Source organism: Molossus molossus, unplaced genomic scaffold (genome assembly GCF_014108415.1).
Source record: "Molossus molossus isolate mMolMol1 unplaced genomic scaffold, mMolMol1.p scaffold_m16_p_3, whole genome shotgun sequence".
Classification (NCBI taxonomy): domain Eukaryota; kingdom Metazoa; phylum Chordata; class Mammalia; order Chiroptera; family Molossidae; genus Molossus; species Molossus molossus.
Window position 1 is genome coordinate 97,931,349 of NW_023425366.1, and position 14,919 is coordinate 97,946,267.

At 42.5% G+C, this 14,919-nt stretch overlaps 1 protein-coding gene across 6 annotated transcripts in view; it reads left to right on the forward strand.

Moving 5' to 3' along the window:
- The window catches only part of CUX1 (cut like homeobox 1), a 363,160-nt gene that overhangs the window by 166,045 nt on the left and 182,196 nt on the right, over positions 1–14,919 (forward strand). For all 6 annotated transcript variants that reach the window (XM_036278819.1, XM_036278820.1, XM_036278816.1 and 3 more), the window contains exon 3: positions 8,736–8,783. In XM_036278819.1, coding sequence (XP_036134712.1) covers positions 8,736–8,783 — 48 coding nt within the window. The remainder of the gene's footprint in view (positions 1–8,735; positions 8,784–14,919) is intronic.

A 14,919-nucleotide genomic window follows, 5' to 3' on the forward strand; every position in this document is an offset into this window, starting at 1 on the left:
ATTTGCTATTACTTTTTAGAAAAGTTGTAGTTTTTTCATTGCAGTACTTATATCTTATTTAATGTTGTATTTATTATGTTTTAATGCACTTATAAATGGTGAACTCTGTTTCTGAAATGAAACCTTGCATTTTTCTTTAAGAAAATATATAGAAATTTCTTTATTTAAAAGAAAATTATTTCATTCCGATTGACCCCATCTAGCATCAGTATAATATGAGTATGTGTAATTTTAAAGATATTTAGCATCCTTTATTTGGGGCAGCTCAGATAGCAGGGTAGAGGTAGTGGATATTTTCAGTGGCTCTTATTAGAATCCCATTTCTTTCTTTTCTACAACTTTGTTCCAACACAACAGGGCTTTCTGGTGGCTCCTTGTACAGTTTGAATCTTGAGAGTAGAATCTTGGCATCAGAGACACTGACGAGGACTTAGAACAACTAACAGACATCATGTATAGAGTAAGAGTAGGACGCAAGACTTGGAGTAGCCTGAGGAGCAGGGACCCAGGCAGGAGGGCTTTGCCTAGGATGTCACAGGAATGGGTAGAGCGGCGTTTGGTCCAGAGAGAAGACATAGGTGGAGAGGAAGGTGCATGGAGAGATGATCAGGGTTCTCAAATACTTAAGAAGGACCTAAGGGGAGCTGAACTCCACTCACCAGGCATCGTGGAAGACAGGCCTGGGCCCAGGAGAGGGAAGGTTCAGCAACTCTTGTTCCCATGGGTATACCCAGGTCACTGCTTCTTTAATCTCCCACTCAAGAAAAGCCAGTGAGAGTGGAATCACTTCGAATCTGCTCTCTCCCACCCCACTCCCTTTTTATTTATTTAAAAAATTTTTTAATTTTTATTTTTTTTATTCTCACCTGAGGACATTTTTCAATATTTTGTTCAGGTAGAGTGGGGGAGAGAGAGAGAGAGAGAGAGAAAGAGAGAGAGAGAGAGAGAGAGAGAGAGAGAGAGAGAGAAAGAAACATTGACGTGAAAGGGACACATCGAGTGGTTGCCACCCACACGACCCAACCAGGGCCGGGGACAAACGGCAACCGAGGTACGTGCCCCTAGTGGGAACCGAACCCGGGTCTCTCCAGACTGCAGGCTGACGCTCCAACTGCTGAGCCAAACCGGCCAGGGCCCCACTCCCTTTTTAAAGCAAATTGTTCACCAATAAAACAAATAACTATTTGTGCCCGCCTCAGGATAGCTTTCCTCCAAATATCAGCATTTGGTGGTAGTGCTTGATAGCACAGTGGTTGAAAACTCCTGATCCAAGATAAGCCACCTTCTGTGTCAGGCCTCTGGAGGGCGAGCTGTGTGGCCAGGACACCACCATGAGGTCTTCTGCCCTGTGCAGGCAATCTGGCCAGATGACCCTTAGATATCCAGGTTAACTTGATGAAGGTGATAGTTGAGTAGTTGGTAGGTTGTAATTTAAGGGAGATAGTCTCTCACCCCAATCTCACCATTCTTTCTTTGCCTTGTTCTGTATGATCATCAGTTGAAGGCTTTGTGTGTTTCAGTGAAATATAGAGTTTTAAAAACATTTTATATTTCAGACACACACATGATAGGGTGAGGAGTACAGTGAACCCATGTCCCATCATCCATCTGTAACAATCATCAACCCATCAACAAACACACTTACTTTGTTCTTATTCTTACCCATTACCCCCCTGAATTAAGTTATTTTGAAGCAAAAATCATATTTAATCCATAAACATTTTAGTACATATCTCTAAAAAGCAAGGACCCTTTTTAAAATCGGAGCTGCCACTATAGCTTAAAAATAAAAACAACCTTGGCCCTATGTTTTAACTTCAGTTAATTTTGTGGTGTGCCATACACTTACACACATGTTGTCATCTTCAGTATCAGAGTCTTAAAATCAATGATATCACAACTTAATAAGCAGCATTTTTTAAATGTAGCATAACATAATGGTTTTCTTTTAATATATACCTAAAACACTTTCAAGTTAGAATTTTCTGCTTTGAGGCCTGAGTAATGAGGGGGAAACCAGGGGTTAGTAAGTTCATTTGGAGATAATTTTTTCAGCCCTGGGTGGGTGTGTAACACAGAACCTCCTCATGCATAAACATTTTCTAAGGTTCTCAATGCATACCAGTCTTTCTTTTTTGCCTGGCCCCTATCAAGGGTTAAACCCCATCTCCATCCTTTCACCACCCAGACACAGTGAAGAAAATGTGAACTAAGACGAAGGGTGAGGGGAGAGCTGAGAGTACATGAGCTGACGCAATTCTGAAACAGAAGCTAAGGGGTGAAGTCACTCTGCCAGTCCCACAGGGCTGGGCCCCTAATGGTTCCTGTGCCCTGTGAGAATCACCAACGGGAGCCTTTCAGAGGTGGCCTAGTCCAGCCCCTCCGCTGCCCCAACCCTGCCTCCAGCGCCCTTGAAAAGGCCATGTTGTCCCCAAGAAGACAGGACCCCACTCCTGAGTTCTCAGCACAGAGGGTGAGGCACCACCAAGAGCCTCAGCCAGACAGCTGTGAGTCTTAACTATAGGCATCATCCCACAGAAGTACATGTGAACTATTGTGAGCAAAAGTGAAATTGTAAAATTCAGTAAAACATCCTGAAAAATCTAGATTAAAAACTATATCAAAAATAGAGATCATTTTATGACTTCGAAGATGTACTTGTTATTCGTAGCCTCCTTTTGTTTGCATATGATGCCTGGGCCGTTCCCCTGCATCTGCTTGTCCTTCCGAACCTGAATAGCCATGTCCTGGATGCCACCCTTTTCTGGACACCACCACACCTCAGTGGCTACCAGCTCTGAATCCATGGTATGAGATTCTCTGATGCCTGGCATTGCATAAGAGTATGGAGTAGGAGAGACATCATGGGGTGTTAGGAGTACCAGACACCAAAGTGGGAACCGGACCTTCCAGTGACCACCCAAGTGCTGAAAATGGGCTGAAAGCCAAGATTCATACTGTGTGAGTCCAGGGGACATACTGTATATTCGGGGACATCTCCTGCTTGTACCTCACAGATGCAGCTGAGCACTGAACGGCAATTTTTGTTTTTTTTTTTTTTTTAATTTATTGATTTGAAAGAGAGAAATAGCAGTTTGTTCTTCCACTTATTTATGCATTCATTGGTTGATTCTTGTATGTATCCTGACCGGGGATCGAACCCACAACCTTGACATATCGGGATGACGCTCTAACCAACTGAGGTACCTGGCCAGGGCAAACTGTTTTGCTTTTACATCAGAATGGTTTTCTCCTGCAATCATCATTATATAGAAAATTTCTCAGTAGTATTTTTCTGTTTGGTTTTCTGATCTAAAAAGTGAGTTGTGAATCAGTGGGTTGGAGAATAATGAAAATCATTTCACACAGAGGCATCTCTCTGTAAACATTGCTTATTATTTGCATTGTACTCCAGGGGGAGGAGGTTGAAATGCACTATTCTGACTTTCCTGACAGACCTCCAATGTTAATAATTTCAAAGACATCACTTCTGCATGTTGAGATATTTGCTGCTTTTTGCTCAATAAATGGTACAGGATGGAAGCAAATTTAAAATAGTGTTGAAAAACCTTTCACTGAATTAAGTGTGTAACCAAGTTATTAAGTTTTGTAATTTTGTGTTATATCCATAGTTATAGTTCACGCCAATACGGTTTTGACTGGCCTGGACCCTACTTCCTCCATTTGAGACTGCACGTGGTGACCACAGGTGGCAGCACCTGCAGCTGGGTGCTGTCTTCACAGCAAAGGGCGCTCTAAAGGGCAGTGAATCAAGTCATGTCCTCTCTCACTGCCAATGGAGTGGCCCAGGGCTCAGAAGTGAGCTTTCTTGGTTCTGTCCCCTTAGTTTGTTACTAAACCATATAATATTTGCAGGTAGAAGAATCAGATGAGGAATTTCTCCAACTGCCAAAAATAAAATTGGAGTGGGTAATTTTTTAGCTGGTGACTTGAAGTACGTACATATCAGTATGTGCATGCGTGTGTGTGTGTAAGAATATTTAGTGCTTTTTTTTCTCCATATATGTGCGTGTGAGTACAGAGACACACATCCAGCTTTAAAAGGTTATTTTAGCAGGAATGTCATGAAACATGAAAATGCCCAAAGAAATGACTTGTAAAATGTTTTGTGGGCTGGTTATAACAGGGACAGCAAAGGTGAGTTTATTTACAATCATTATGAGAGGTGTGGCTCTTCTGCCTTCCTAGATGTTGTAATCGAAAGTACTTTTGTCATCTCCTATACTTGTCAAAGCTGGTGTTCTCAGGAGGCTGGCCCTGTGCCACTTGGCGGGATGAGCCTAGTAAGATAAGAGGCACTGTTTTGTGGGCTGAACTCCAGGGCAACTGGGTCTTATACTTGCACCCAGGCATCTCCCACTCATGCTTTCCCTCCTCTTCTATTCTCCACACTGGTCTCAAATGCCTCGCCTTGGCCCCACCACCTTTCACATTCCATCACCTGTCCACCTTTGCCATTTCCCCTCTGAGTTTGGGTCTGTTGTAAGCCTTTTGAGTGATATGTGTGCTGTCCTCTCCCACCCCCAACACACCCCCCAGTTGCTGTCCAGGTGGCCCCTGTATGTCATGCCTGCTCCCACACCTAGCCAAAGTAATTGGTTTCTTTACAAAATCTTGTGACCTTGAACAGATATCCTTCCCTTACTGAGCCTCAGGTGTGCTTATCTATAAAATGTAGGTATCAATCCTTTACATTGGCTGTTGTGAAGAGCACATGAATTTAGTATACCTGAAGCCCTGCTGCAGCTCAGCACATGGCAGACACTCACTAAATGATAACTACAGCAGTTCTCCCTTACCCACGGTTTTGTTCACTGAGGTTTCAGTTACCCACAGTCAACCTTGGTCCAAAAATATTAAATGGAAAACTCCAGAAATAATTCATAAGTTTGAAATTGTTCACTTTTCTGAGTAGTGTGATGAAATCTCGTGCCATCCTGCTCTGTACTGCCTGGGATGTGAATCATCCCTTTGTCCAGCATCTCGTCTCTACACTGTATACACTACTCGCCCATTAGTCACTTACTTAGTAGCCTTCTCAGTTATCAGATCATCTATCTTGGTATCACAGTGCTGGTTTTCAAGTAACCCTTATTTTACTTAAAAATGGCCCCAAAGCACAAGAGTAGTGATGCTGGCCATTCATATATGCCAAAGAGAAGCTATAAGGTGCTTTCTTTTAAGTGAAAAGTTATGTATGTATGTATAAGAAAACACAGTATGTATTAGAATTCAGAACTATCGTAGTTTCGGGCATCCACTGGGAGTCTTGGAATGTATCTGCCACAGGTAAGGGGGACTGCTGACTGCTGTATTCTTAACTTGGGCCTGAGACCCTCTTCCACATGGCACTCCGCAACTCTCTCTACCTTCCCTTTCCTTACACTTACTGTAGCCTCTTCCTCAGAAGCTCATCACCCTCAGCCCCTCACAGGTTGATTTCCAACCAACCACAACGCTACTCAGGGTGTTCTCAGGCCACCGAACTCCCTGCTGCTAAATTCAGTAGTTTTCTCCAGTCTCTGTGGCAGCAGCAAATATTAACACCTTTTCCCTCTTGAAACTGCCTCCTCTTAACCTTCTGTTCTCTCAGCTGCTCTCCTACTTCTCTTGATTGTTGTTCTTTCCCCTCAGACCATCTGAGAGGGGACTTCCAGGTGAGCCCTGACTTGAGAAGCCATCTCTTTGTCCCCAGCTGCAAATGTGACTGTCACCAAGCACAGCTGGGGTGTGTGGGGGAAGGTGACGTGTGTCTAGTCCAAAGAGAGATGTGCTGAAGTGTAAAATACACACCAGATTTCAAAGACCTAATAACCAGAAAAAGAATGTAAACTATCTCATTAGTAATTTTTCTCTTGAATATATGGGGAATGATAATATTATGGATATATTGGGTTAAATGAAAATTTAATTTCATTTGTTTTGTTTTTTGCTTTTTTAATATAGCTTGAGAAAATTTTAAGTTATGTAGGTGGTTGGCACTTCATGTTTGCTGGACAGTGCTGGCTTGGAATAGGAGCCAGCCTTGAGGCAGGCGCTCTCTCACTTGCCCAGTTACTGACACACTTTGAGAGATTGTTCTTTCGTGTATATACTCACGCACCCATTTCCAGTCTTTTGAGTCCCCCCTGTGTACCAGGCCCATTTCAGGTACGGAGGAGACAGAGATTAACGCTCTTATAAGTGCATTCCAAGGCCACATTCACTCTCTCAGTAGCAATTCCCTGTTGGTACTCAAGTCAGTCTTTCTGCTGACTAGTCCACGGGCTGCAGGGAAGCCTTGTGTGTGCCCCAACCAGGGCCCACACCTGTAGCCCCCCCTGCTGTACAATATGGAGAGTGGACCATAGTGAGATAGGACTGGCCCCTCCAGAACAAGGAACGTCAGACCTGGCATGAGATGTAACCAGCTTCCATTATCCAACTTTCTGGAGTTTTGAGGACTCTTGTGCCTAGGTTTCCTCAGCAAAATATTGTCCAGCCCTGCGTTGGATGCTGGAGATGAGTTGGGGAAACTAACACCCATTCCATGCCCTTAAGCAGCCCCCAGTTTAGATGGGAAGAGGATGCTCTCCCAACTGACCACAGCTGCCTTTATAGACTTAGTGAGAAGAAATAGGAAGGAGAGCCCTTGACGCTGGGCCTGGTTGCTTCCAGTTCTCTGGTATCCAGTGCAGGCATGGTGGAAGCTATAGGGGCCCCCTCTCAAGAGCCATTGGGTGCTACCAGCTGTCAGATACAAGGCAGGCCCACAGCCGCCCCCAGGGCTCCCACACTACCTGTGGATGCAGTGGGGCTTGGCCATAGCTCTCTGAAAAGTGAAGGGCTGTCCCCAAAGCCTAGGCCTGCAGAAGGGACTATGCTTCCCACTGGCAGTTGGAAGGCAAGCATCACATTGAGATTATTGTCCTTGAACTGTTCACATCTTATTTTTTAAAATTAGATTAATATGGGTTTGTGGCCTTTTAGAGGAAGATTCACCGCATGTCTGTGCAAGCTGGGCTTGCATGCCACAGACACCATATGGGCACCAGCTTCATGAAGTGTATTAGCTCTTCTGTACCCACTTGGATCCACACTCTAGCAGCCCACTGGTTAGAGAGAACACTGGAGAATACAACCACACCTCTTTAACAGATTGTCTTCATCAAAGTCAGTCGTTTTGGAAAACAAACTCCATCTATCATCTTGTGTTTGCAGTTTGATCAAGTAGCTCAGTGTGACCATCCTGCCTGTTTGTCCTTCCCCAGGAAAGTGAGTTGGAGGGAATGGTAACAACCCACCCACCCACCCCAGAGTCCCAAGGGCTCTTTCTGCCTTCATCTTCCCCTCTGCAGAGTACAGGCCATGTCACCCCCCTACCGCTAGTACACATTGAACTGCTCATGTTTAGACTTCCCTCCTCATTACCTGTAGTTGCCAAGTTTCTGACAAAGAAGCATGGTTTATTCCTTGCGATTAAAACATAGGTTTTACCACTCACCCTGCCTGGAATCAAACCGCGATATCTCTTCCATGATCCTTCTCCCTTTCATCCTCTTTTCCTTCACTTTCTTTTTCAGTGTACATTGTATCCTCTGTCTTTCTGATAAGTACAGTTCACTAAATGAAATAATTGTGTTTGTTTTCTATTGCTGCTATAACAAACTAGCATGGACTAGGTGACTCAAAACAACAAAAGTTTATCATCTGACCATGCTGGAGGTCAGAGTCCAGAATGGGTTTTACTGGGCTGAGAGGAGGTGTTGGCAGAGTTGTGTACCTTATAGAAGCACCAGGGGAGAATCGTTTGTTTGTTTGTTTGTTTGTTTGTTTGTTTTGTTTTTTGCCTTTTCCAGCTTCTCAGGGCCTCCTGTGTGCCTTGGCTTCTGCCCCTACATCATTTTCACCCCCTTCTTCCATGTCATATCCTCTCTTGCCCTCACCTTCCTGCCTCCCTCTTATAAGGACCTGGACCTGCTTAGATCATTCAGGTTAATCCTCCCAACTCCATTCCTAATTTAATCACATCTGCAATGACCCTTTTACCATGTAACCTAATACAGTCACAGATTCTGAGGATCAGGATGTGGACATCTTTGGGGACCATTATTGTGCCTACCCCAGAGAGCCTTATTTGTTTAAGAAGAGGCTGGTAAAGAGTTTGATCATTTTTTTGTCATTGAATTAGGTATAAAAATACAGAAAATGGTTCAAAAGAGGAACAAAAATACTGACTTCTCCAAGGATATAATGGGGGCTTGGGATAAAATTCCCAGTGACTCTATCAAACATGGATTCAAAACAGGTGTATCTCCCATCAACAGTGCTCAAAAGTAACAACTGAAATGCATGACAGTGGCCCAAACCCAATTTCAGATACAAATAAGTCAAACCTGCATTGTGTAATCCCCTATTTTGTTGTAAATAAATTATTTCAAACTGTTATCAGCAAAAACTTGAGTCCATAGCACATTCGAAATGAGGTGTGCTTAGCCAGGATTTAGTAGAAATAAATCTAGTGGTATTCTTAAATAAGTTCACGGAACCTATGGGGCGGGCGCCAGTTGGCATTATGTTGTATGACTCAGAACAGAGCAGGAGAGGAACCAGGATTGCTTTATATAATGATAACCGTCACTGAATTCAAAGCTGTTTTTAGGAGATCTTAACGAATGTTCCCCTTCTCTTTCCTTCTCAAATGGCTGTTTCCTGACCCGTCCCTCTTGCTCCAGGATTTGCGCAAGCAGGTAGCACCACTGCTGAAGAGCTTCCAAGGGGAGGTAAGCATTTATATTATTTTATACCCTGAGCCACCTTCATAATTCATCGCTCTTTCTCTTTACTCTCATTAAATAAATGCCATTAACAGAAGGTGCTTACCCAGGTGGAACCCTCCCAGCTGCACTGACCCAGTGTCGTGCAGATTTTGTGCTCCTCGATGTGATGTTTCCACCAGGTGGACTGAGCTCATGTAGACCACAGCCTATAAGAGCTCATAAACTTCCTCAAGCTCACCAGTTCCCCAAACTGGTCTGGGGCGGCTGCTGCCATGAGGCCTCCTGTGTGGAGGGGATAGAGTGGGGCAACCTGGTGCTTTCACGTGCAGCTGTGGGAGGAAGAGGAAGTTCATTTGATCGAGGCTTGAAAAAAACAACAACAGGCAGAAGTCATGAGGAGTAAGTTTGGGGTCAGTATAAGGAAAAGTTTTCTAATCTTTCCAGAGAAGGACTGGGCAAGATGGTGGGCGGGCTGCCGGTCACCTGAGACATGTGCCTTGGCCACCGTAGAGTGATTCGCAAAGAGGACGGTTGAGGTGGGTGACACTCCAACTCCTTCTCAGCCCTTTGTGTAGAGACTTGGTGGATTTTAGGAAGCCAGATATATTGGTATTGGTGTGGAGTTATTTATTTACTCAGCCCTTATCTTCTTTTGGAATGATGATAGTAACAATACTGAGGAAAGGAAGCAAGACTTTTTATAGCCCTCTAAAGAACCCACATTGTAGGACCATAGGAATTCACGGAGAGGAGGGGGAAGGAGAGGATTCAGGGAAGGGAGATGTCAAGTTCAGGAGTGATATGAGGCTGTGGGGTGCCTCCTAGGACACAGTGCTGAGGAGACTGGACTCCTGGGCCCAGAGCTCCACAGTAAGAGGTGGTGACTACCATTTGGCAAATTCTTCAGCATGCGGGTGACAGCAGAGGGCAAGAGAACAAATATGGTTAGCCAAGAAGACTGCAGTGGAAGGTGAGAGAGGAGATCCTAGGACAGGGAGGGACTCGTGTAGGAAGACGAAGCAGCAGTGCTGCTGGTCATCACTGAAGATTTTAGAACAGTCGTGGTGCTATTTTCTCTGTTTAGAATTCCCTGCCTCAGGAAGCCCCACTGGACTGGGCTCTTTAAGGCATGGAGGATGCCAGTCTCCCAAGTCTGGGAAGGACATGAACTGCCTTTTCCTCAGAAGTACATCTCCAAACCCTCATTCTAGGAGTAAAACTGTTACCTTACACCTACCCACATTTGATCTGATCTCTTTCTTCGACCTGTTTAGCAGCTTTGGTGAGGCCCACTGGCTTAGTGTTTCTCTACATGAAAGAGCTCAGTGTATTGTTTTTGTTGTTTGCTTGGTTTTATTTCTTTTTGAAAAATTTCAAGTCTACACAGAATTACAAAGATTAGTATAATGAACACCTGTACACCCTTTACCCAGACGTACCACTTGTTAACATTTTACCCTGTTTGCTTCCCACCCTGTTCTTAAACATTGGAAAGTAAGTTTCAGATAGCTCGGCACTGTACCCTTAAACATACCTGTGTATCTCCTAAAATTAAGGGTATTCCCCAACATTTCCATTATAACTCTGAGTATCACACCTGGGAAAATTAACACTAATATCTAGTATTTGGTCCAAAAATAAAATTTCCCCAATTATCCTCAAATTGTGTCATATCTTTTTTTATTCCTTAGCTATTTATCCCTCCTTCTCCTCCACCTCCACCCACCCCAACCCCCTGCAATCACCACACTGTTGTCCATGTCCATGAATTCTTTCTTTTTTCTTCTCCTCTTTATATATATATATATATACACACACACACACACATATATATACACCCACACATATATACATATACATATATATATCTTTTAATATAGAATGTTATCTCCACCCCCTCTTTGTTATTTATTTATTACATTGAATTTAGTGTGTGTGTGATTATTACAATCTTTTTTAAGAATCTAAGTTATTATCACATTCTGGATAGGGTAGTGGGTTTGGATCTAGATATATTAAATTTGAAATGCCTGAGAAACATCTAGGCTTCCTATTTGCCCATTTTTCTAAAAGGGTAAAAGGTTATTTATAAAGTAAATACTTTTATAGTACCATTAATTAATATTTACCAAACCTTTGCTAATTACTCTATTTATATTAAATAGTTTGTGCTTACTAGTATACTGATCTTACTAGAAGGGACTAAATCCTACTTGCTTCTGAAGAATGGGCTTTGTGCAGAGGGCCACTGCAGATGGGGACCGTATAGGGGTGGTGTTCAGCTGAGTGAGGCCAGAAGCAGCATGTCCTGGTGCTTCGCTGGGACAGGATTCGTTCGGCTTGTTTTTCTAAAATGTCACCTTCTCTAATCAGAGGTTTGTTTTTGTACCCTTCACTAGTATTTGCTGAACACAATTTTATTTATCAGATAATCTTTTTTTGTCACCCCAAGGTGCTTGAGTTCCCCTTGGAAAAATGTATGGTATTAGTGAAAACAGGTTCTTTGCCTCAGAATTCATATAGATTACTTCCTTATTTTTCCCAAAAGGAAAAAAAACAAAACACAAAATAAAGTTTTCAAAGAGCAAGAAATTTACACAGGACTTGAGCGTTCCTACAAGAACATGTATTTGTAGTGTGTTATAATGTAGGAAACATTAATCTCGCCAGGGTACCACTTAGGCCCCACAGTGTTTTCTCGTGGTTCTCAGGGTAAATCCAGACAACTTCCTTTACTTACCTTTCTAGATTTTTTTACTACTTACCATCTGTCACCGGACACCCAGCCATTCTGAATTTCTACCAGGCCCTTATGCACTGGGTGTCCTCACAGGCCTCCAAGCCTTTAGAAGGCTAACTCTTCCAGAGGCACTCCTTCCTCCTTTCACTTCAGCTGGCTCACTTCTGCTTGATGTCACTTCCTCAGGAAAGGCCTTCCCTGAGCCCCAATGATAGGCCAGGTCCCCTGTACCATGTGCTCCCATTGCACCCCACACGTATATGTGACGCATTTGTCATTGTGCCGAGAGCTGCCTGTGACTTTGTCTCTGTTCCCCATGAGTTTGTAAATGTGTGAAGGCAATCTCTGTGTCCTGTCTTGTTGGCCGTTTGTATTCCCCAGCACTTGACACAGCAACTGGAACTAAAGTTTTTGGGCTCTCAACAATACTTATTGAATAAATGCTTGAACAGTGAGGTTCCTCTGGAGGCGGTTTAAAAAAAAAAATTGCCTCTATCTATCTCTCAGTTTGTGTGTTTTATACGCCCAGCCAACTGATTAGTGAGGGTAAGGGGAGTACCCTAAATGGTCAATTCAATTTAAGGCATACTTTGGTTAAATGATTTAGACACTCCCTTCAGTTAAATGACACTGACACTCTCTAGAAAAATGCTAAGTCTTTCAAATGGTCTCCCTTTCTCCTTGCTTCTCTCCATGACCCTGAGAAGGGTCATGGTTGAGAAGGTTGAGGAGGTCAGGAGTTGGCTTAGGGCCTACTCCTCTTGATATGGGATATGGTTGCTTAAACCAAGTGTCCTCAGGGAGGAAAATTCTCTTAAACGACTTAGGCGCTTATATTAGAGGGGAAATAAAAGACTGAAAATTGATGAGCTTAGCATACACCTTAAATAGTCAAAAAGTACAACAGAATAAGCTCAGAGAAAATAGGAAGAAGGAGCTAATCAAAATAATTAATAAAAATATATAAGAATAAAAATGAACGAGAAGGAAAAAGACCCAAGAGAGAAACAGCCCAAAAGTTGGTTCTTTGAAAAGACTACTACAGTAGACAAACTACCTTCCTAATTAAGAGGGGGAGGAGGGAAGAGACGCTTCAGATGATAATGGAGATAACTTTGTACTACAGCAGAGATTAACAAGATAGCGGGAATATTATAATCAGTTGTATGCCAATAATTTTTAAACTCTAGAAAAGATGGACAGATTTCTAGAACACTATAACATATCAAAGCTGATCAAAGAAGAAGTAGAAAACCTTAATAGCCTTGCAACTATTACAGAAATATTTCCACAAAGTCTAGACATTTTTATGAGAGAGTTCTATCAGTCATTCATGAAATAGATAGTTCTAATCTTTTGCAAACTCATTCAGAAAATAGAAAAAGAGAGAACAACACTTTCTAACTTTTTTACAAGGCTAGCAACCTTGATGTCAAAACTAGACAAGGACAGTATAAGAAAGGAATATTGAAGCAGTCGAATGTATGAGTAGATAAGCAGACGTTCTTTAAATGGAATTAGTAAATTGAATTCGTCAAGCTCTGTGTATCCCAAGAATACTATTTGGTTTAATATTAGAAAAATGTATTAATGCAAATTAATATCATTAGATTAAAGAGGAACATATCTCAATCATTATAGGAAAATCATTTGATAAAATTCAACATTCATTCATGATAATAAAAAAAAGAAAAAAGAAACTACCAGCAAACTAGGAATAGAGGGGAACTTCTTTAACCTGAGTAAAGGTATTTATCAAACACCTGCATCAATCATACTCAGTGATGTTGAAAACGTTCCCTTTAAAATCAGGAAGGAGCCCTGACCAGTTTGCTCAGTGGTTAGAGTGTCAGCCTGCAGACCAGAGAGTCCCAGGTTCGATTCCCACTGGGGGACACATACCTTGGTTGCAGTTTGTCCCTGGCCCCGGTTGGGGTTGTGTGGGTGGCAACCACTCCATATGTCTCTCTCACATCGATGTTTCTCTCTCTCCCTCCCTCCCTCACCTGTAAAAATCATTTTCATCCTTTCAGATCTAACTGAAAGTGTGCCTCTCTCGTTCCTTTTCCTTACCATCTCAGTCTGTTTTTAATTTTCTTTCGAGGGTCTGCATTATCTCTTAGACTGTATATCACTTTCTCCCTTCTGAGCTGTTTAATAAGGTGTTCTTAGCTAAATTTCTGTCTCCCTCTCCTTCATCACTCTATCTGAAGATAAATGCAAAAATGGCCTCAGGTGAGGATAAAAAAATAAATAAAATAAAATAAAATCAGGAAGGAGACACCAATGTGAGACAGGAATGTGTTTACTAATGCTACTTTTATTTAACATTGTACTAGAAGTCTTAGCATGGAAGACAAGGAAAAGAAAGAAAGTATACATATTGTAACAGAAGAAATAGAACTCATTTTTCAAGCTTAATTATTTAACAGGGTTGCTAGATACAAAATCAATACACAAAAGTAAATACATGCTTCTATATCAACAACAAACTAAGGGAGGATACTGCTGGAGATAGCAACAAAAAATAAAAGATACCTAGACATAAATGTAACAATGCATAGAAACTTTCTGGAGAAAAGAATAACATTTATATAGAAGGATATTATAGATGTAAATGGGAAGAAGTAAGGTATTTAGTGATAGAAATTCCCATAGGTGACAGTGGCAGGCCTGGCACTGTGGGAATGTTCTTTAATGTTAGTGCTCTCTGGTGGTGCTTGGGGAGCATGGAGGGCCCCTTCTGCCTCTCCATTATCTCAGTCAACCTCCCCAGTCTTGAATGAGGACCATTGATCTTCATTTTGTTTAAAGTGCTTGGCAAACACAGCTTCAGGCTCCCCACCCCTTCTAACCAGCCCCTCCTGTATCAGACCTGCCTTTCCACACCTTGTCCTGCATACATATCCATAATTGTGTGCACACCTTTTACCACGACCTGATCTGCACCCCTTGGAGGAGTGGGGGCTAGGTTAACTGCAGACTGTGACTTCATCCCATTATCACCTGCCAATGAGACTCATGTGAGGGGCCAAGTAATTATTTGCAGCTTCCCTTTGTACTGAAGGTCCACTGTAGGTATAACATACCAGCAGAGCCACAGTCAGGCCGTGTGAAGCCCCACAGTGCCTCTGATGCGGGGTTTTACTCTCTGGTGTTCGTTCATTTTTTGCATTCAATAAAACCTTGAGAGCCAACTATGTGTAGCTCTGGACCAAATGGAAGCTAAGGATGTAGTCATGGATATAGTCAACAAGGCCTCTACTGTCTTGAAGACTGTGTTCTAGTGAAGAGATAGCAATAATAAACATAAAGAGTAATGTCAGATGGTGACAAGTGTTGTGAGGGAAATAGATGGGAAGGTGGAAAAGAGTGTGAGGAGCAGGGCCGCTTCTGTAG